Source organism: Neomonachus schauinslandi, chromosome 8, assembly GCF_002201575.2.
Source record: "Neomonachus schauinslandi chromosome 8, ASM220157v2, whole genome shotgun sequence".
In the NCBI taxonomy this organism is placed as follows: domain Eukaryota; kingdom Metazoa; phylum Chordata; class Mammalia; order Carnivora; family Phocidae; genus Neomonachus; species Neomonachus schauinslandi.
The window spans coordinates 12,060,613-12,084,475 of record NC_058410.1 but is presented as its reverse complement, the minus strand read 5'-3'; the positions used below and the strand labels follow the sequence as shown (position 1 = coordinate 12,084,475).

Here is a 23,863-nt window from a genome sequence, read left to right as displayed (position 1 = left end):
GAGAACAAAGCCTTTTGTCCACCTGTGCTGTGGGTGAGGCGGTATGATGAGCAGAGTAAGGGAGAAGATAGGAAGGGGTAGACATGAAGGATGGGGTTGGACCAAGGGAACGAATCCTTTGGTCTCTTATGCTTGAATGAACCACAGAGTGTTTTGAGAATTGGTTTGGATATTTACAGAAAGGATAGCAAGAATGCAATTCTTTCTATGTGAGCTTAGAGAGATATTTGCAAAAACACTCACATAGTCTCTATGTACTTTTTACAAATAATCTTCCACGCCCATTTTAGAAAGTTTTAGACGTCACACACTTCATTTTGGTGGTGTCAAGTCAGTCATGGTCTCCGATTCTTCCATATTGATAAAAATGAAACAGATTATTTTTCCTTATATGGTTAGTCAGGAAAGAGAATGTAAGCTATGAATCCTTGGCTCTATCTCTACTCTAGTATATAAATTGATCCAGGAGGAGAAAGCCCAGTTTGGGTATACCGTGATACTCCCGGAGCCCCTGGAAGTTAGGGAGTGAAGGACAGGAGTGGCCAGAGGTGAATATTAGGTTATCCTTCAGCAACAACTGGGATAGACATGTGAGTAAAGACAGAAGGAGGCCAGGCCCCAGGGCAGGAGGGGCTCCTGAACTGAGTCTCAGAAGACCGGGCTTCTGGTCTCGGGGTTACCATCCCTCCACCTATGCCTTGTGGCAAATCTTGGGCCTTTTATGTTCAAATTTTCTGTTTTGTAAAATGAGAGTGTTGGAGAAAATTATTGGTTGGATTTCGTCCAGGCTCTTAAATGTTTTAGTTTTATTCATGGAGATAAATACAGTGTCAGGGGTATGTTCTCAAGGAGAGCAGTAGAGAGTGGACAAAGTGAGGGGTGGGAGAAGGCTGGAGCTTCAGAATGAATGTTGAAGAGAAGAGAGATGAAATTTCATGGCCACAAGAGCTCTGGTTTCTTGGTGTGGCTTTCCTGGGAATGCCTTTTGTGACCACAGGGAAGAAACTAAAACAAGTTCTCCATCTATTACATAAAGGGGCAGGGCTGTTTAATATCTAAATTTCTTTAATGCTAAAATACGCTATGGCTTCTTTGCTTTAGTTTTTCTTCTCAAAAAATACTCAAAAAAGTCATGGTACAGTGAATATTTTATGATGGAAATAAAGCTACGTTGATTTAAAGCTGCAATAACGAAACTTGTTTCTTCCACTTTCACTCCTGGTTTTTCATTCCTACCAGAAAATAAGAACATGCTGGCTCTGATTTTATTTTATGTGTGTGTTTATAAATGGGCTCTTTTTCTAGACAATAAGATTTCCAGGGGAAGGAACCATGTCTCTGCATCCTGAGTCTAGTGCAACTCCAAGCACATAAAAAAGAAAAAGTTTGCTGTACTAACTCTACCTCAGTTAAAGCTTCCTCCTCTACCGTTGATATCATGCCCTCGTAATTTAAAAAGCATTAGCTTTATTATTACTATTATTATTGTCACTTGTTGATGCTGTAGTTAAATAAAATAAGGTGCTTCTTTGGCTAAGGAAGACCAGGCTTCTTTTGAGACCAAGTTCCATGAGTAACTCTATACTCTGGAGCCTCTTATGTGTCCATGAGTTGGAGACAGAAGGGGGCTGAGGGTATAATTGGTTCCCTTGATCAGTTCAGTGTCTCCGCGGTGATGTACAAAAAGCATTCTCCCTCCTAACATGGGCAGTAGCGCACCACTGAAGGTGAAGTGACAAATGTTCTATCGATGAAAGAACTGTGAAAAGGCAGTTAGGAGAGGCAAAGAGGAAGAGATGGGTAGATGTGGTGCAGTGAAGCGCAAGAGCCCTTCCTTGTCCTTGGGATACCTTCTAGATTCAGTGTCTACAAGACATCAGAGAGAATATTGTACATTCAGCCAAGCAGTAATTGCACAACCCACACATGCTTTGAATCAGGATCCATTAAAAATAATGAGAAAGAGTGACAACATGAGTTTGGGTGTGCAAGGAGGTGTAGCAGGGGAGAGTTAACAGAGAGATGGGTAAGTTCTCCCCTTTTAATAATAATTAATGTCAGCATCTGCTGCCGAGCCAGCTATGGTCTGTATTCATGAGGTGTGGGAGAATATTGATTTTTTTTTTTTTAATGGAGATGCTGTAGCTGAAGATTTTCGAGAGGCATTCATGTTCCTCATTAATATGCAGGCTGGGTCGTGGCTACCAATAGTTGAGTTTAAGACAGAGACAATCTATACTGACCATTAAAAGAACCATAGTCTAATGGGCACATCTATTCCGGTTCGGTTTTACACATTCCCCCTAGCAGTTTTCACTTTTAAAATCCAGTGCTTAATTTAATATTTTCGAGGATTTTAGAAAAAGTCCATCCTTAGAGTCTTCATAAGTTGATGACTTCATTTCCTAATCCCCCACCATTTACATACTATTATCTCATTTTTAATGACACATATTTTGGGGGCACCGTTTCCTTCTAGTTTTAATCTGCTGGCTTTACTGATTTGCTTTTATGCATCACCCAGCTGCCCGATGGTTTGCATCGTACGAAGATTCCCGAGGAGACCAAATAGGGTCATTATTTCTATTTACCTATGCCACAAACTATAATGATGACAGCATGCCCAGGAAATCTTACTTTTGAGATCTTGTGGACATTATCGTCTATTCTAATGAATTCGGTCTCCTTTTGTCTACCATCATTATTTTAGTCATGGGAGCTTAATTAGAACAGGAAGTAAATGCATCTAATACCCCAATTTTTTTGATCCCCAAAGTTGCAGAAAGCAAGAAGGCAAGCTTAATAAGGAGGGCATGCTTCTCATTTGGTTGTTGCTTAACGTTCGTTGGAGAAGTGGTGCTATTAATTCCCAGAATGGCGAGGGCAGTTCTGCAGAGGGACGGGGAGTTGAGCTTCTGAGCTGAGGGTGGCAAGCCAGAGACACGGTTGTTAGTGCTTGCAATGTTGTGCGATCCGCCATAACAGACATCCACATTTAAATGTGAGTGCAGGAGCACATTTCAAAATGGACAGAATAATTTTGGCAGTAAACCTCTTTTAAAATGATCCATAACTAGATTTCTCCATTAGCACACTTAATAAAGAGTTGGCTTTGTCTAGTAGTGACATGGGCTGTTCTTTTTCTCAAGCATATAAAGCTCTAGTTCTTTTAACTATGGAGACAGCTATTTTTTTTTAAAAGCTCTTGGGTTCGCTCTTACCGAAGGCTCCTTGCCAGAAAATTGAGGCATGGGACACGGGGCCGCCTTCTGCCATTGAGCATAGTGGTCTCTACAGAAGGTGACATTGTGCCGCAGTTGACTCTCGAGAGTTTGGCCTCGAATGATCCGACTTGCCATTAAAACAAAACAAAACAAAACAAAACCTAAACATTTAAAATTGATTTTGTGCAGTCTGATGATACCACCGACATATATTCTACAGTGCGCTCTGGAATAACACTTCAACTGTCTTGAAACTCGGGCTGTCACTCATTTCTCTCAACATCTTTAAAAATAGGAATTTAAGAAGCTTCAAGTAACTTTGAAGATCCCAGAAAAGAAGTGCCCCTCTGCGGTATCCTGTGTTAAATTGAAAGTGTCTATATTAGAGAATTCATAATGAAGGGAAATTGTTTGAACACATCCTTTTGTAGACTGTTGAATTTAATTAGGTTACATCTCGTCCTGATTGCTGATTTGGGCTAATTGGCTAACTTTGTACTATTTGGGTCTTTTGCAGATTTATTTAACTTCTACCCTTTTTGGTTTGTTTTTGAGCACCTAGAAGTTTTCAAGTGAAGGAGTCAGAAGAAGTGCCCTGAATAATGATATTTTTTTCCCCCTAGTGACCACAAGCAGGAGTAGTGTTTGACAGGGTCAAAATAGGTCAGTGGGAAGTATGTCTTCAGGACTACATGATGAATCTGAGGGCGAAAAGGAAGGCTGTCTTCGTGAATGGAGCACTGGATCAAGAGTCCTGTAATTCTGCTATATTATATCTGCCACAAATGCAGCTCTGACTGACCTTTGACAAGTTGCTCTGGTGTAAGTTCCTCGATTTCCCCATTGGTGCACCGGGCTGCCAAGCCTAAGAATTGAGGTCATGTAATCCAGGAGTTGCTCAATTCCTAGGTGTTTATGAATAAAAACCATTGACTTATTTTTGAGGAACATGGTACTCAGAGACTGAGAAACTTTAGCATCACACAGGCTCATGTCCTGGGTAGTCTGTGGAGTAACATGTCCCCTTTTGCATCGTCAGGCATTAGAGGAGGGAGGGGCAATGACCCTGGGAACCTCAGACCTCAGCCTGGAGAACTGACATTTTGGCCCTTGTCCCAATCTGTGTCGTGGAAGGCATCCAAAGCATCCCTTTGCGTTAGATGAGCACAACTATCTGTGAATCTCCCATGAAATGTTGATGCCCAGACATGGGAAGGGTGAATAATAAATAGGAGCCAGAGGAAAAGATTCTGTAAATTTTAACACCATCATTCTCAAGCTCTAGGTAACATTCTCTATATTATCTAAACCTCAGAACATTTCACAAATGCAGTATCTTTTTAAAAATTAAAAAAAGTTATGTCTTCATCTACGCTATCCCATAATAGAAAGATTAGTGGGCTTTAACACATTCCAATAATCCTCCTTTACTTGGCATTTTGTATAGAATTTGCAAATTACTTTTTGCTGTAAACAGTAGCTGTAGAATACTTCAAGCTGAGAGGATTAAATGAAGCCCTTATCCCAAAATAAGCCTTTCAACTAAGTTAAAATGACTAAAATATTTCATCTTATGAAATGTTATTTGGATATTAAAAAAAATATATCTCCAACGCAACACTGGCCCATTGAAATCCTCTTGTGTGAATGCAGGGAGGCAGGATCCGGGGACGTGTGCATGATTTTTGAGACGAGGAGCTCTAGACCCATATGGATTATGAAGAGTCTCTCAAACGTGCTACAGGGGTTAATGCCCCAGCATCAGGAGAAGAATCCACAGAGAAAGGGAGGACTGGCAGTCTTTGGGGTGGAGTACTTTGGGACCATCCATCCTGCTCCCCGAAATATAGAGAGTCAGGGTGGGGGATCAAGCATCAGAAGAGCCAACTGCTGATCTTTTAAAGACCAGAAAGCCATTAGCCAGGCAGCAGCATAAATAGGAACATTGACTGACTAGGATTCTAAGGATGAACAGAGGAATCGGCAGTTTTTTTGGGTAAAAATGCCCCGGGGGAGCAATGCTTCCTTCTACAATGTCTGCGCATCTGACGAGCTGGTGGATGGTGGGGAGCCGTGGCAGCAGCAGAAATGACCTCCTTCAGGAAGGAGAGAGCTGAGCTGGAGGGAGGCCATTAGTGTGGGGAGGAGGAACGGAAGTGGCTTATCACGCAGAGCTGCCCTAGGGTCCTGAGTGAGCCCCTCTGTCACCCTGTCCTGTGTGCCTGGCCATGCCCCACAGTCTCTGTGGCCGAGCTCTTCCGAGTCAGGGCAGAAGCAGAGACCCCTCCAGGCTCAGCAGCTGCAATGCAGGGAGAAAAAAGTTCAAGAGAGGGGATGTGCTGGTGCACATTCCTGCAGGTGTGGAGGGATGTTTCCCGGGAGCCAGTGAAGAGCTGTTCTGCAGGGCTTATTATCAGAAAAGGTTGGGTTGTCTGAAGACGGGCGCCCTATGTCCGACTCTGGCATTTATTTGTCCTGGGACCTGGAGTGAATCACTTAACCCCCTGGACATGTTTCCTCCTTATGAAATAGGGCTGATGTCACCCCCTTCATTGGACAGGACTGTTGTTGGGATCAGACGGATCATGCACACGAATGTGCTCTTAACATTGTGAGATGGAAAAAAAAGCCATCGGTTTATGAAATAGTTAATGTGGGACAAAGTAGTGAATAGACATCAATGGGTTAGTTGGTCCAGAGTCATTTTGAGACTATTTAAAGAACTGAAAACATTGTATTTGAGCCGCACTACTCTAGTTTCCTGATGCAGAGATCAATAGTGTCAGGCAGGTGTTGAATACCAGAATGGCATTGTATGAGATGTTGAGGCAAGAAGGAATCCTAGAAGTCAGATGGGGAAACTGAGGTCCATAGAATTTGAAGGACTTGCACATGGCCACGCTGATGACTAGTGGCAGAGCCTAGGTCTGACTGCCGTCTGGCACACAGTTCCCTCCCCCACACCGGGTTTCCCAGTGGGTGGTTTTGGTTAGGCAGAAATGACATCTGGGTGTCCGAAATATATATCCTGACTAATCCCATGTAATTTGGATTGCGAAAATATGTTCTGAATGAAACACAGATTTATTGTTGTCCAGCACTCATTAAAATTTCTGCATCTTATAAACATGTCAAGACTCCCCAACAGACTTAGCAAGAAAAATAAAGATATTACTTCACCATCTATGTTGCTTATTTTCAGTTACTAAAAAAAGGTGTTTGCCCCAGTGAATGTTCTTTTCCATACCTTCTATGTGTCCTTTAGTTCCTGCCAGTCGTGTTCCTCCATCCGAAGGGCTCTCTAAGATGATTTTGAGGTTCACAGACATAAAATCTTACACTTTGAGCACACTATGGACTTACCCAGCCCCATGGATAGCCAGACTGATAAAGAAGATGATGAACACATGATGGGTGTACCAGAACAACTCATAGGAGACCTGTCTGATGAATTCGGTGGAAGAGGTCATGATCAAGATTAAAGCCAGAGAGATGATCAGGCCAGTAACACCCGCGATTGTCGTTAGCAATTCAGTGATGGTGTTCTAAAAGAAACAAGCACCATGACATTGATATCTTAGTTCTACTTTTCCATTTTAGGGTCAATATTTGAGAGTTCAAGCAGGGGGTAATTTAGGATGTTCTGATCAGGAGCATATTAGCCTCAAAAAGGGGTTCCCATATAACTCAAGATGGGAGCTTCCTTGTCTTTTCCTTTTCCCGTTTGGTGGCAGACATTTGCTTTGCTCCATATAAATGCCACTGATCATTTATATGTTTTCCATCTGTATAAATCAATGTTCCTGTCAAAGTTATTACGTTGAATTGAAATGAAGACAATATATGAAAATGCATTTTAAGATAAAATCTTGCAAAATAAATCCAAGTCTCAAGTTTTGAATCTTTAAAATAAAAATGTGGATTGCCATGCCTAATTGCATTTTAACATTAATAAACACTTTTTTGGAGAGATCCCTCAGGGCCATTCCTAATAAAGCAGCTGCACATTCTGTTCCCCTGGTAGTTTATTCTTGCTCTTGCTTTTTAATTGGAAGGACCATGACTTGCATTTCTTTCATGCCACCTTGGGAGGCTTGGAATAAGGCTTTGTAAATCCTAGGTGATCAATAAAGATACAGCTATTCTTATCTGGTAGACACTGCCAAAAGACCAGCATTCTGACCTATGAGTGTAAGGGATGGTTAAAGAGCCTTTTAGAATATGAATCACAAAGCACTTTGTATTTACTGTGAGTTTTCCATACTCTTGCCAAGTCATTAGTATTCATACATTGTGTTACTATCGTTGAGAGGACTGTGAGCTCAATAAACTCACACTGTATCTTTTGTCAGTAAAATCTCATTAATTTGGGCTGCTTTGAGATCTCAAGGTAATTTGGATAGGGACTTGTTGTTTATTTTTTTTTTCTTCATAGAGCAAATAGTTGAAATAAAATTGAAAGGGCTATGTCTAAAACATTTAAAAGATATTTTTTTGCAAGTGTACTCAGGCATTTTAGAAGTCCATTTATATCATAGGATGTGCTAATTTCAAATCATCCTTCTTTGCTTATTAAAGCAAATCCCCACTTCCCTTTTCTTGCAACATATTTTTATAGACTGGTTTGAGTAGCCATGTATCTTCTAAAATAATCCCATTGCATCTCTTTAAAAATACTCTATAATGTACACTTTGTGTTACGGATACTTTCTCCAAATGTACCAATTTGTATTATTGATCTTTCTCCAAATACCCTAAAGTAGAGGGTTTCTTGAACTTAATTAGCACTTACATAGTAGATTGCTTCTAAAATTTTGAGAAAACCATATTGGGAGTAACTTAATTATCTTGTTAAATTGCTTTAAAAGTACTTATAATAAATACTATTCACTGTATGGTCTTTTCAAAATATTGAGGCTTATTCTTGGTTGTCTGTAACAATGAGCTCTCCAGAGCCTTAGTGGGGAAAAGTATTAACCCCAGTAGCTGTCAAGGTAAATACTATGGCTCAAACGAGTGACCCCCAAAGGCCTTCCCACAGGCTTATGGCATCTGTTTTTGACTTATAATGTTGAAACTTGTGCTTCTGATTGTTGTCTGCTAAGAAAATGTAGCTCTACTTGATTAATGGCCTGATATTGGAAATCATCTTAGGGTAATTAGGGGCATGCCATAGAAGAATTTCCCCAAAAAGAGACTCTGAATTTTGCTTCTTCAAATAAGGCTGCATGGGCAAAAGTGTTATGAAAGAGATATTTCCATGGCTGGAGTGCATTGTCTTTGGGTTTTTCTTGAGCAATGCCAATTTTTTTTAGCCTGGTCAACATGGTAGATGCCTATTTCAATAGGGTAGTACATGATCTAATATTTTGATCAACCAGGACAAAAGGGGTAGGAGGTGGATGATGGGAGAGGAATATCTTAATCTCTGCAGGTGGATTTCTGGAGCTACAATTTTGGTTTTCTTTTTGTTTCCCACATGTGCTGCCATTCTGTGCCCACAGATAATTAGCATTAATGATGTCACTAGCCATGCAGGTCTGATTATGAAATTAGCTACTCTGCCCAGTATCTGATTTGGCAAATCAACCAGGCACATTGTGTGCCAAAATACGACATAGGAGAAGAGATCCAAAAACAATTTGCAAGTTGAAGATGAAGACATCCAATTTATAATCCCTGGATTTAGATGGCACTTCATATTCTGATTCCAACACCAACAAAAAAATATCTAATCATGAGTTGCTTTAAAATTTAAAGTATCAGGGTTTTAACAGGTTACTGCATTTCCTGTTTAGGTGTATTTGTTATGTTTTCCTATAAACTAAGTGGCATCAGTTTTTCTTCTTGCTCATAACCTTTTAGCAACATTTATGAAAAAATAGCTTTTTTAAAAAAAATGGTGAAACCGATGTTAACAATGGGCAGAAACTTCTCTCCAGCTCTTTTATTAATAGCTTTTGAAACACAGTGTTCCTGATAAAGTGATCGGAAAAGGAAGGACTTTTCAGATGAGAAACTAGGTAGCATGCAAGGACTCACTGTGTGGAAGGTTCGGATGGGGTTGAGGTAGCTCTCATTGGGGGCGTTGCCAAGTTTGGAAAGCACAGCCAGAAGTCCCTCTGCGTGGGCCGACTGGCTCCAGTGGAAGCGCTGTAAGTTGCACAAATGGGCGACGATGTGGATGGCTGCGGTCGAGGAGCTGACATCAGACATGTGCCATATGGATTTCTTCCTTTATGGCTACTCAGAAACACAATGCCTCTATGGTCAAGTTTCTCTGTTCTGGTTTTTGTAATCTCCAAAGAGTGACTTATTTGTGCATCTTTCACACTGTGCTGAATGGAGTGGATTGACTAGTTCTAAAGGTATGCTGGGATTCGCCACATCTATTTTAATTATTTGAAGAAATAAAGTAAATCTCAATTCCCCTTAATTTAATTATAAACACATGCTCACTCTGCAAGTGGAATAGGTATCAGGACGTCACAACATAATTATATACATGTTCCATTTTATATATATATAACTCCATATTTTATATAGAACACATTCTGTTTTATATATATGTATATAGATTCCATATTTTATATCTTATATAATATGTTTTCCAAGCAATCACAGAGCATTATTCTAGAGTTCTGTATATCATATACATGGACATCTGTGCATATGACACATATGATAGATACCAGGGAAGAGTTTTTGTTCTCTTTCAGACGTTATACTTTCTATTCTTCCTTTATATATTTCACTGTATATGTATATTCGCTCCTACACATATACACAATATCTTTGCATGTGTTATTCCTTGAGGATAGAAATAAGTTAGTATTTATAGAATTAATCCTCTCCGTATATTCTGAAGAAGAAAACTCAGCTTTCTAATTCTGAGAATTGGTGATGTCTAAATTCTAAATGAAGAGAACAAGCTCAGGAACACAGCATAACTTAGCCTGAGGAGACTGTGTCCAATGCCACGCTTTTCTGTCTTGTAAAATCTGTGGGGAAGCTAGCAGTCACAACATCCAGACAAGGACCTCCTCCTGATGCTTTTCCTGCAAATGAAAGCCCTATTGGGTGGCCCGTTGATACAGCCATCAGGATCAGATTCGAGTGTGAAATGAGAATTCATTACCCAGGGTGTAGATAACTTCCCATTTGATACCTTTTTCCCCCCCTTCACCATGGAAAGAAGCAGTGACTACTACTATTATACAGTCTCTACACATTGTAGGCAAATTCTGGAATCCTCCATGGCTGTACATTGTGGGTTGAGGTGCTGGGAGTTGAAAGAAAAAGGAACAGCGAAACTTCTGAGAATATTGGTGGCATTTTGGTCCCTGTGGTCCTAATAGCAAACTTATTTAGAAATACCATCTGCTATTTAGCTTTACTCTCTGTCCCCTGAGTTTCTTTGATCAGAGCCATTCCCTTTTCTGCCCTGCAAAGTTGTTTTCATGCTTTAAGACCCAACTCAAAAGTTGTTTTCTATCAAAGTTGTTTTCAATTCCATAGGCACCAATGACACCAATGATACAGCAATGATTTAATTATAACATTTCCCAGACGTTACTGTTATGAGTATTTATTTACATCTATGTTGCCCAGTGGACTCTCATGCCTCAAGATTTATTCATCTTGTAACCTCAACACTTGGCACATTGCTTACTACCAGTATATACTTAATAAGAATTTGCTGAGAAACAATGAGCTTACAGAAAGAGAAAGGGTCAGGAGGTTGTCTGCAGATGCAACATTGTTGGAGTGGTGTTTTCCCTGTTAATACATTTTTTTTTTTTGCACATTTTCTTGCACCCTTTAAGTTAGAAATCAATTCGAATATGCTTTTGGTTGAAGCTCACCTAAAAAGGCAAAGCATGATGCTATTTCTGGGTCCATGATGTGGACTATCTCCTTATGGGTATGGCGTGGGTAGCACCAAAAAGGCATTGTATTTCTTCCTTATGTTCCATTTGTCAATAAATGTGGCCATGTCTAGGAAGGGGCTGCCTTGTTTAGTCTCAGCATCCATAAAGCTAGAAAAGTTTGTCTAGTAGCCATCTCTCCCAATATGCAATATATAAAATGGAAACTATTTGCTAAATTGAACACAAACATGTTCAGCAGTATTCTTAATTGCTGTTTTCTGATAATTATATTAAAGATTTTTTTTAAAAGGTCGTATTTCTCATAGCTAACAGATACTGAATACTTAACTATACTCCAAACAATGTTATAAATGCTTTGGGCATATTATCTCACTTAATCCTCAGTAAGACTTATTAGTCTTATTGCCATTTGACAGACCAGTATTCAAAAAGTTATGGTGCTTGTAGGCCATTAATGGCAAAAGTGGGATAAACCCTGTTTGCCTGAGTCCAGAGCCCCATTTTTGACCTTTAAGTTATATTGCTTCTTTTCACTGATGAGTAATTGTTATACTTTACTGAAAACTAATTTCTCCTGTGGGCTTAGCTAAAACTCTTTGAATGGTTCACTTGAGTCTTTAGAATCAAATAGCTCCTAAGACCAATTGCAGCCTTTGGAATCCTCGTTGCAGGTGGGTGGACTCTCACCTTTTACTCTCTGCCCCTTTACCCTTACCCCTCTGCCTCTGGCTGTCCCCAATTCTCCTCCATGGACTAAAGCTCACCAGACAGAGCAGAGCTGTTCCCATTTTACAGACGTAGATACTGAGCTTCAAACCAAATTAAGTGACATCATTTCCAATCCCATAATGCACCGGTGTCGGCCAGAAAGGAAGTACAGGATAGATTCCGTGTCTTATATTCTGCATTTCATTGCATTCTCCTCCTGTGTAAGGAGTTGTTGATCACAATCTATTTTCTATTAGATTGATTTCCACATGAGAATTTGACACTGTTAAACTAGATTTAAGTACATTTATTGAATGAGCAAGGATATTGAACTATTTATTTATTCTTATTGCCAGGTCTCCCTTAACAGAGCTGAAGAAACTAATGAAATAGTATAAGAAAACCCAAGATGCTTTTTAAGAGGTAGCTCCTGAGGGGATATGTTGAAAACTACTCTTCTCAGCTTTTTCTCTTTTCATGTAGTTTAAAATTCATGCCTGATATGCTCCTTTGCTCCAACAGCCTCCATTTTGTTTTCTTTTTTATAGGTAATAAGATAACAAGTAGACTATCTAATTTTGTTTATCTCAGGAATTCTCAGAAGGAAAACTACTTGTGCCCATTTGGTTTGTCTAAACGTTTTATTTCCTCTGAGGGCTGACCCTAATTTTGTTGTGATCTTGGCTTCGAACTAAAGGTATCCCACCCACCAACTCCATGGCTGCTGGGACTTGGTAGATTCCCAGGGAGAAACAGATTTTCTGTTTTTTCAGACATTATATGTTCTATTCTTCCCTTTACAGACTTCAGTTATTTTATTTTATTATTTTTAAAGATTATTTATTTATTTGAGAGAGAGATTGGGAGAGAGAGAGAGAGGCAAACGGAGAGAGAATCTCAAGCTGACTCCACCCAAACGCCAGGCTAAAAGTTGCTATAACTGGGTCTTTCCACAATCCTATTTTCTCACCAAAGTACTTCTACAGTTAAAAGAGAGCAGCAGTCTTGGACAAACCACAAATGCACATTTAATTGGTGGGTGAACTTCAGAGTTCAAATAAGGAGCTTTTATTGAACAGTGAACAAAAAAATCATAAAGGCTACAATTAGAGCCAGTTGCCCTGAGAAAATTTCTTTTCCTTCTTTCTTTCCTTCTTTTTATTTTTCAGGAGATCAAAGAAAGCATAATTGAGGGAGAATCTTGGAAGGGCGGTCAGTTCTTGCTATCTTTCTGCCTGCCTGTCAGTGATAACAGTCATTTTGGAGTTAGTCACCTCCTAATTAAGCAGCCTTCAGAAATAAGGACCCAGGGACAAATCCTGGCATCTACAGCCAGAGCCTGGCCCTCAAACTTTTAGGTGTGCGGTCTGATTTCCGCAGGAATGCACAGTGACTATGGCGCCCTGTGCACGCCACTCATTTGTAAATCACATTCAATTATGCTAGACAGGATGGGGCACACAGCCTCCTTGGAGGTCCCAATGCCTTTGGCAGCACTGGATTAGTAGCAATCCTTTAGGGACTTGGTCCTGAAGAATCTGGGCCTCTGGGGCGGTTCTCTCTCTGCGGGTCTCCAAGTCTTTCTATTGAGTACCCTTCTTCTGAGCTCGCTCCTCTCAACCTGTCTCTTATGCTTATTGAGCTTTGTAAGCTAATTTTAGCAACTCATCAGTAGCTGTGCATGGGTAATTGTTACCCCCCTGGAGCCAAGCAGATGTAAGCCGCCTGGGTCACTATTCACAGCCCCCTTTGAAGGAAGCTTCGGCTCACGGTACTACGATTCAGTTGGAGGGATTTTAAGGTGCACTGTGGACCACAGAGTCCAAAAAGATGCACATTCATAAGAATGAAGGGGCTGTGAAACTGGGATTTTTATACCACTGGGGTTATAGGTCCCTGAAAATGATTTATTAGTGGTTGAAGAATGCTCCAGCAGCTCTTATCATAGGCAGGCAAGCGGGAAGGCAGGAAGCCAGAAGAAGAGTTTCTGTCACTGCATTTTCGGTGATGCCCTTGATTATAGATACCATTGTTTGTCTCGCCCCTCCTCCCGAGCCTACTTCCACCAGGCTCTAATTACATCCTTTAATGATTTGACCAATTAAAGCCTGCAGTTCAACTTAGAGAGGAACCGATGAGAAATTAGGGGCTGGCACGCAAACTTCGATGTGGATGCACTTCTTCCAAGGTTACACACCTCTATTAAGCCAGTCGGCTATTTGAAAAGCAGCATAATGGGCGATGCTAATAAAATAAGCACGGGGACATTTTCAGCGGCTCCCAAGTGAATATACCAGAAGGACAAAATGTGAAAAGCAAAGGGATATCTATGAAACCAGGGCTTAGCATTTTTTTTCTTCTAAAAGCGCAGTTGCCAGCCGCATTTCTTAGTTAGTGTGAAATGTAATAATTGCTATGTCAGGGTTTGGGAGAAGCAGAGCGCTCTCTCCCCCACCCTCCTGCCTCTGCCGGGAATGGAAACAGCCCCGTGCTGCTGGTTGCCATGGTGGTGGGGGGATGAGTGCTTTGCTCTCAGAAGCAGCCTGACCCCGCGAGGGGGAGCCCGGGGATGTTTGGGAGCCCCGCAAAGCAGTGGGGGTTCAAGCAGAAGAAGCCCCGAGGGGATATTTGATTCTCTCCAGGGAGAGAAGGAGGGAAAAAGAGCATCCTGCTTCCTCCTGTTGCAGCAGAATGTGAATTTATCTTGGACAACTGGCATCATTTTGAAACTCTTCCCTGCCCACACCCTGTGTTTCCTCCCTTCTCCCCTCCCCCCCTGCCCCCCCCCCCCCAGCTGCTGCTGGGTCCCTGAACAACTCTGCGCTGTCTTGTACCTTTCCCACAAATTCCCCCAATCCCTTTTGCTGGCTGGCTGACTCCTGCTCATCCTCAGGTTTGACCAAATTTGTTGAGGACCTATTGTGTGCCAGGGGCTGGGAAAGCCAAGCCAGATAAGGCACAGCTCAGCCCCTGAGGCGATTGGAGTCTGGAGACATTTTATTCTGTAGTAGGAGGTGTGACTGAGGCCGAGGCCAGCAGGAGAGGTGGGCTGACAGCTTAGACCCAGAGGGTCAGGGGGAGTAGGCCGGGCAAGGAGCCCCGGATATGGCAACTTCTTATCCACTGAGGAAGGAGAGGAAGAGCATGTAACACAAAGGGGAAAACAGGAGCAAAGGTACAGACTCCTCAGGGACCCCGTGGCTGGGCATTGCGGGGGCGGGGGGAGAAGCAAGGGGGTATGGAGAGAAATGAGAGTGGAGGAGGGGGCAGGGCTCACTGAACGGAGCCCACGGGCCATGCTAAACTTGGAGGTGATTCTCTTTGCAATAGTGGCAAGTGGATGACCCCGTAGTCTGTGGAATCCGAGAGACGTCCTGACAACTAGTCTGCACATCTAGAGATGAATAGATTGTATTCTTGTTCTTTTAATTTCATAGAAGAAAAAGCATAAAAAAACTTATCTGAGATCACAGGACCAGTCAGGAACAGGGGAATAAAATAATTTGGTTGCCTGGTTCTAGTCAATTGCTGTCCCTGCTAAATTATTACTGCCTGTAGTACTTTCAGGTTATAGCCTCTCTTAGGGTATCTCGCACATGGGGGACATTCAATACACGTCACTGATGCATTTATCCTATTGATCTAGGATTACGCAGAAAGAAATATACATACCCAAAGTTTAAGGACGAAGTAATTGCGTAACATATTTTCCTTTATTTTTTTGCTTCCTTTTCTGATGTGTTTTGATGCTGTGGGTTTTTTTTGGTTCCTTCTCTCTTTCTCTTAGAGTTTAGTTCTGTCTTAAACCTATTGCATAGTGATAATATCTTTCCTGCCTTTTTACTATATTTTATCTCCTCTTTTAATGCAGGAATTAAAGATTCTTAGGATTTTAAAGGAAACCTAGAGAATCCTTGAATTCCTTCTCTGAAGAGCCTTCCAAGGAGCAGTCTGAACTCCACTCTGACGCCACCCACGACAGGGTACTCCGCATTCTCAGGGATCCTCATTCCAATTTTAGATAATTTTGAAGGTCTGGAAGACTTCCATATCTGAGCTGAAATCTGCTTCCCTGAGTCTTCATTCCTTCATGCGTTCAACTCAGACAGCAAAGGTTTTTGGCCCCTCTGTGGACGACAGCCCTAAGTAGGCCTTGGGCATAAAGATGCATTAGCTTGTTCTTTGCCCTCCATACCTTGGCTGGTTTTCTCTAGGACATGATGTCTTTTTACCCTTATTTCTTAACAAACTACAAAGACCTTTTGCAAACATTTCCTGGGTTGGTTTAATCTGGCAATGAGGACAATCGATGGGGAAATCTCCCCACTTGTCTCACCGCACACCCGAAGTTGTGTTAATTGGCACTCAGGCACTGTCTATCATGTCTTGTTGCTTAATTAAACCCACATTTGTTTTGAGTGTTCTTTTTACTCTGCTATTTTTTATGCATGAAAGGATAAAAACAAATGAGGAAAACATTTTATAGTTAAATTAGTTTGAGGGAAACAGTCCTGAACCATAACTCTTTATTGTGCAGATAGCCTTTCATTTCAGTGTATTTGTTGTCCAACAAAACCACAAGCGAGTTGGTTATTGCTCAGCTTCTTTTCTTCCTCATCAGAGTTTAGCCTTGGCCCTGGATGCTACTTTTTATTGTATTTCTCTTGAATTCTCTTGTCTTCTTATTCAAAAAATAACAATAACACTTTATATGCTCTAAAGCTTCGTATCTTTTCAAGGTCTTTTTATATCCACTAGCTCAATACTATTCGGAACCCTGTTCACCTGATCTTCCTTTTATTTTTTCTTTTACTGCCTATGATACAATTTTCCCACAACTGTGAATGAGATTTTGAGTATAGGTGAGTTTTATTTCCAATGTGAATCATATCGAATAGCACGGTATTCATTTTGCAAGTAGGTATTTATTGTTGTCTTCTCAACAAGCTTAAGTGTTCACAAATGACAATGGAGTTTCATAAACTTTTCCCTGACAAATTGAAGGCTTTGTAGGGAAGACTGCAAGAGTCTACGTTAGAAATTTAAAAATCCATTTATAGAAGGTTTCTGGGGTCTAATGGAAGGCAAAGATCTATTTAAGGTGAGCCCTTAGTGGAGGGGGGAACTAAAACAAAATTATCAAGTTAAACATTAGGTTTTGTGAAATGCACTGGGTGATGAATAAGAAGCACTTACTTGCATTAACGGCTATCCCATAGGCGACCAGTTTGTGGAATTTGAGGTTTTTGTCTAATTGCCTCCTCCATGGTCCTCTGCAGCACTGGAGTAACAGAAAATAAAAGTCTTGTTTGAGGAAAAATCGTAGCAATGACAGCATCCTCAGAGCTAAGAGAGCAGGACTCAGGTTCTGCCTCTATCTACACTCCTGAAGATGGGATGATGGGGCACAGAAGTTAGTGGTCATTAATTAGTCCGAGCAGGCAAAATCAAACGGTTATTACTGGCTTTGCTGACATTTCAGCTCAATAAAAGTGAAGGAGATAGTATAGTTCCCTGACTATTAAGTCCAAATTCTAGAATAAACTTGCTAATCTCCATGCCTCAACTAGTTTAGGAAATGAAGATGGAAACCGTCATCCTCATGGATGTGGTTTAAGTAGTCTCTAAAGCATTCCTTATTACACAAAGGCACTATATTCATCTGCCTCTAAATATTCATAAAATTATGATGATGATTATATAATAAATTATTTCATCTAGCTAGGGTTATTGACATTCTCATTTTTCTGTATGGCGCATTACTCAGTTCAACAGGAAACACAGTACCCAACGCAGTGAGGTCAATATAATTAGGAAATGTCCCGTTATATCTGGTAGGGGTTAAAGTCTACATAATGAAATCTGTGCACTGTGGTTGTGCATTCCTGGGCTGAGAGCTCAGAAAGATGTGTCCTTAGTGGCATTTGGCTCAACTGCTTATTTGTCTCCTTTCAATTAGAAGTGGTAACAGTTCAAACTGCTATAATACTTCCATCTTTGTGAGTCAGGTCAATTCTACTAGCCATCTTTATCCAGCGGAGCAAACATATAAGGGAAAGGCTGAGCAATAGCTCCAATGTCATGTAGGGAGTGAACGGCAAGAACAAAAGTCACACCGGATGTACCGATTTCTTTTTTTTTTTTTAAAGATTTTATTTATTTATTCATGAGAGACAGAGAGAGAGAGAGGCAGAGGGAGAAGCAGGCTCCCAAGGAGCAGGGAGCCCGATGTGGGACTCAATCCCAGGACCCTGGGATCATGACCTGAGCCGAAGGCAGACACTTAACCATCTGAGCCACCCAGGCGCCCCGGATGTACTGATTTCTGATTTTTAGTTTTAGCCACTGTGTTCTCTCTTACAAAGAAACAAACTTTAATTCAAACAGGATTATTAGGAATTTCACAGTAAAGTACATCTTTGTCTTCCATGGCACTTATATTAGGATATAACAATGGAAATGATTTCAAATATTTTAGTACTTACGGTACTTGTCCCTCTCATGAATGAAATAAGGTTTCGACTGATTGGTAATAGAATTAGCATGCAGTTAAAATTCAGGCAGACTGCAGACGCTCTTGCCCAAGCCAGCGTTGACTGTCCATATATAAAGACATAGGAGAGAGATGCAGTGAGAGTAAGGAAACTGGGGAAAATAGAATGTTTTCCAAAATGATATTGTGTAGTCACCAACTCTACTTACACCCAGAATAACTCGCGTGTAAAGGAAAGACTCTTCCTCTTCATACCAACAGAATGTGTCGATAAACAGATATAAATTCACTCCCAGCCATGAGAGCTAGTGTTGAATGAAAGAGACCAATCAATACTATCTTCAATCTTTTATTCTGTTCAAAATCACTTGGGGTTCTTCTTTTAAAGTGAAATGAAGAGCTTCTCAATATTAATCAGACTTACTCTATACTTCTTTCTCATAGATTAGTTTTTAACAGTGATTACAATGTTAATAAATTGTTAACTTTATAAAAAAGATTTTAAACACATATGGGTATACTTTAAGGAATTTAATGAAAAGTATAAAAACCTTCCTAATCAACATCGCTCTAGTGTTTTAAATCAATGACGGCAAAAGGAGAAATCTTTAAAAACAACTCAGAAAGTACTCTAGAAAATTTCCAATTTCATAGTCTAATTCAAAGACTTCATTTGATTTAGAGAAACATTCATACATTATGCAAGAACAGACTACTTGACTTTAAAAATAATTAAAAATGAACTCAATCGAAAAACAACTTTACATGATTCTGTAAGGGTAAATTAAATGTATCTACTGAATGTTTTCTAACAAGTTTTAGTCTTTTACCAAAGTAATACTTCAAGCTATTTAGCGTACCTATACAAATTATCTTAAAAATTAAAGACTGTTTAATATATATATTTAAACTTGAATAACAAAAATGATACTTACTACTAATATGATGGAGAGACTCTCATTCCAAATCCAGCACCCCATTGTGACAGATTTGCTCTTTTGCTGTCAGCAAATTATTTCCTTCATTCACCTGAGCCTGGAGGCTGTATCCTTAGTAAGGGCTTCCCTGCTAAATTATTTTGTCTTTTTGTCTTAGGAAGCACCTACTGGGAGCAGCTCTCGAGGAATTTCTAATTAAGGACTTCTTGCCAAAGGCATATCACCAGGCTGACATGCCTCATGACCTGGGTGAATACAAGGCAAGTCTCTGTCTAATGATTCTCTTCTTCAAAGATTTCTTAAGAAAAGAAAGCTCGTTTTATTAAATTATCCTCATGTACTTTATACCCCATTCATTTTCTACATGATTGCAGTCAAGATGATAATAAGTCTTTATGTAAATTTGAGAAATAACCTCATTGCCGAAGGTCAGGTATAGCAAAACACTTCACTTGAACTTTTCCTACTTTATTTTCTCTACTTCTTTACTCCCCCCACCCCTTAAAAGAATTCCTTTATGGAAGATATAGAATGGTGGTAAATAAGCATGAATTAAGCAGTTTTTCAGAAGATGGTGAAGAAAAATGAAACAGATCTTTGAGTATGACTCTAAAGAATAAAATAGATGATATTTGTGGGATTGACAGAATACATGCTATTTCCCCCCCAGTCCCACGTGGTGCATTCATGAAGTAGATGAGACTATCCTTTTATCTTAGTGATTCCAGGAGGGGCTGTGCATGAGCCTGGCCATTCTATGGTTTTGTGTTCCATACAAGAACTATGACTTCTTTGGTAGACAGAGTTGTCCCAGTGGAAGCAATTTACTGATTAGTCCTGGCCCAAGTATTTCATTTAACAATTTCAGATAATTAAGATGAAAATAGGAGGAGATTTGAATCATTTAAACATTTGCCCAAGCTTCTGTTTCTTTATGTGATGAATCTAGTTGTCCTACAAGAATTAAAAAAAAATTTAAACCTGGTAGGAACATTAATTTGATATTCATTGACCTAAATAATAATAATAATAGTAGTAATAATCCTAGATTTTAAATAAATAATCCAGGCACTAGGTTAAGAAATTTTTGAGTATTGTCCAATTAAGTCATACATTAACTCTATGAGGTAAGTATTAAAAGCTCCATTACACACATGTAGAAAGAGGCCCAGTGAAGTAACTTACAGTAGAAGCAGTTGGGACTTGAATTTGGTTCTCTCTGAATTGAGCATCTTTATTGTTAACCACTACCTTACACTGTGTTTTTTTTATTAAATACTAATATATGAATTTGTGCATCAAACATACTTAAGTACAGATATTAATCTCATTCCTATGAATTGGACATATTTAAGCAATAGGAATTCCTTTAATTTAATTTATTAATTAGAAATAAATAAGTTATTATATGTGGTTAAGTGTGATGTATTTTAACATGTATTTACACATGTATTTTAACATAATGATAATGAATTATAGAAAAATGAAAATGACCCATATGATCCAGTAATTCTACTGCTGCATATATTTACCCAAAGAAAATAAGAACACTAATTTGAAAGGATAGATGTACCCCTATGTTTACTGCAACATTATTTACAATAGGCAAGATATAGAAACAATGTAAGTGTCCATCTATGAAGAATGGATAAAGAAGATGTGGTACACACCCCCCAACACACATACTCACACACAATGGAATATTAGTCAGTCATAAAAAAGAATGAGATCTTGCCATGTGTGACAAATGGATGGACCTAGAGAGTATTATGCTAAGTGAGATAAGCCAGACAAAGAAAGACAAATACCATATAATTTCATGTATATGTGGAATCTAAAAAACAAAGCAAACAAACAGAAACAGACTCATAAATACACAGAACAAACAGGTGGTTGCCGGGTAGGGGGCTGGATAGGGGATGGATGAAATAGATAAAGGAGATTAAGAGATACAAACTTCCAGTTATAGAATAAAGAAATCATGGGGGTGAAAAGTAAGGCATAGGGAATATAGTCAATAATACTGTAGTAACTTTGTATGGTGACAGATAGTAACTACACTTACCATGGTGAGCTTTGTGTAATGTATGTGATTGTCAAATCACAAAGTTGTGCACCTGAAACAAATGTAACATTTTCTACCAACTGTCCTTCAATAATAAAGATTAAAAAAATTAATACATAGGTTATCTTATTGTATGAACCATGTTTTTTATCTTCTCTGTAAAAAGACGCCTTTGGAATCTTGGGTTCTGCAGACACAGGAGAGGAATTGCCCTTCTCGGGTTGGCTAATTCTTAGTGAGAGCAAACAACTTAAACAGGGACACATCTTTGATATGCAAACAACCCATCTAGAGCCCATGCCCCCCTAGCTACCTCCTTTATCAAGCTCTCTCTCACTTACCAACCCAATATTGTCTCTGCCCTAAGTCACCCCAGGACCAGGGACTGGACAACTAGGGACCAACCTTTCAGTCCAAAGCCTATTGAAATTCTTCAAACTATCCAATCCCAAGCTTGTTCAGCTTGCTCACCCTGCATTGCCCATGTCTTCCCAAAAAAACAGCACAATAGAGACTCTGGCCCATGCTCTCCCACTTGCTCCTCCTCCTCCTCACTGATCCTACTGCTTGCCCTCGTGGCCCTGCATGGTGTGATGCACCCCCTTGTCTTGGGAACTAGAAGTGATAAACTCTTCTTTCAAGGCAGATGTCTGTATGTCTGCCAGCTTACCATACTCGATTGAAACAAACCCCAGGTACATTTTAAAACACCTGTATTTCTAAGCATCTTGAACTTCAGAGTCACAGATTAAGCGTTTTGATGAATGGATGAGTTTTCTACATGTCATCTGGCTCTGACTGTTGTTACCTCTTTTGAGTCTGTTTCTCCATTTGTCTGCTAGGGCTAATTATAATATCTACCTCATAGAGCCTATCTTGTTGCTTCTTCACCTCCAGGTCCCCTAACCGACACTTGGACACCCACACTCATAAACACATTCACACACAGTCACACTTACAGAAGATGATGCCTGTCTGGGTGGGATAAGTCTTAGATTTACTGGTAAAAATCTAGCAAATTTGCTTCTCTTTAGAAAAAGATACCATTCTTGAAGATTTTTCCCCTCCAGAAATATATAAAAGTACAGGTATTTTGGCAGCATTAACCTGAGGTTAGAGTGCACTTAGTGAAATATTTTCAGTAGCCTGTTTAATAGTGAACAATATAAAGTTGTAAAGTCTTCATGTTCATTTCTTTAAGCCAATAATCTTCCATGATGAAATGATTTGTTATTTCTGAAGTGTTTAGGATTTACATATCTTAGAGGCCTTATTCAGTTGGGTTATAAAAATTAATTCAGAGAGAATACATCTAGAATTTTATACTATCTTGTCTATTTTAGATTCAATAAGTGTAAGGAAGCCTGGAACTTTCCAGCCTTCTGTACTCTTCATACAGTGCTACAAATGAGACGCATATATTGCGGAATAATAATGTGTAGTCACATTTTTTTTTGTTAATTGCTTAGAATGTTGCTAGTGCTACTGTAAAAATAAAATGTAAAGGTTTAGGTTTAAAAACACATTTTTCCATGCTCCATTCTTATTTGTAAAATGCCATGTGTTTTATTCCTCATTTGAATATGTAAAGACACGTTGTGTTAAAGTGTAGCTATTATTCATCTATAGCACACAAAAATGGCTCACGGTAGTATTATAAGAGCATAACTCATGACTTTACTTCAGCATTTTTCTTCAGACATTTTATTTTTGTAGAACTTGCAATGATATTTGGTTTACTCATATAAAAAATATGTGAACTTCAAATTATATTCAAATCCATTCAGAGCTCAACACTTTTGTGCAACTGATGTACATATCTTTTCATCTCAACTTTTCTATTTTCACATTTAAGAATAATCTCATGATACCACTGGTTGGTTTACAATATTGGAATCAGATTTCATAAGACTGAAGATATCTTATACCACACACCTAAGTCCAATTTCATTCAGCCTCTGGGCTCCTTCCCGGAAGCTCTCATTTTGGATAAATAAGACATTGTGGTTGCTCTCATTATTTTTAACTTACCTGGGGAAAGTTTGGGGATGCTGATCATGCCCCAAAGGTCTGCCTCAGTTTTTACTTCAATGAAGGAATCCATACAAATTACAATTTAAGTCAAGACTATCTGAATCACTTCCCCAGAATCAGGGCCAAGTTAATAGGGTTGCATATAAAGAGAGTGGAAATTATACAGAATCTACTAAAATGATATAAATGCTCAGAATTAGTCTCACCTAGTTGTTTTCATTGTTAATAAGTAGTGCCCATTTCATTTCTCAGAATTTTCTCAGAACAAACAAAGTAAAGTTTGCATTGTTCATTTCCAAGGCAGATATAGTCTTTCTAATTAAATGAGTACACTCATTGGTTCTTCCAGTTCACCACAAAAGATGATGTGGTTTTTTTCCCTTGTAAAGATCACCAATAACAAACTAGTTTAATGGAAAAAGTAGGAGGGGAACAGAACAAATATGTTTACAAAGGCAGGTTAATTGCTTGTATGTATGAACACAAATTCTACACTGCTCCCACACTAT

At 39.5% G+C, this 23,863-nt stretch overlaps 1 protein-coding gene across 1 annotated transcript in view; it reads right to left on the bottom strand.

Moving 5' to 3' along the window:
* Window positions 1-19,297, bottom strand: part of NOX3 (NADPH oxidase 3) — a 55,486-nt gene extending 36,189 nt beyond the window's left edge. Inside the window, exons 1-7 of the mRNA XM_021693497.1 lie at window positions 19,253-19,297; window positions 18,527-18,622; window positions 18,310-18,420; window positions 17,021-17,105; window positions 9,267-9,412; window positions 6,588-6,769; window positions 3,222-3,351 (exon numbers count right to left, since the gene is read on the bottom strand). Of these exons, the coding sequence (XP_021549172.1) occupies window positions 3,222-3,351; window positions 6,588-6,769; window positions 9,267-9,412; window positions 17,021-17,105; window positions 18,310-18,420; window positions 18,527-18,622; window positions 19,253-19,297 (795 nt within the window). The remainder of the gene's footprint in view (window positions 1-3,221; window positions 3,352-6,587; window positions 6,770-9,266; window positions 9,413-17,020; window positions 17,106-18,309; window positions 18,421-18,526; window positions 18,623-19,252) is intronic.
* Window positions 19,298-23,863: the final 4,566 nt, after the last annotated feature.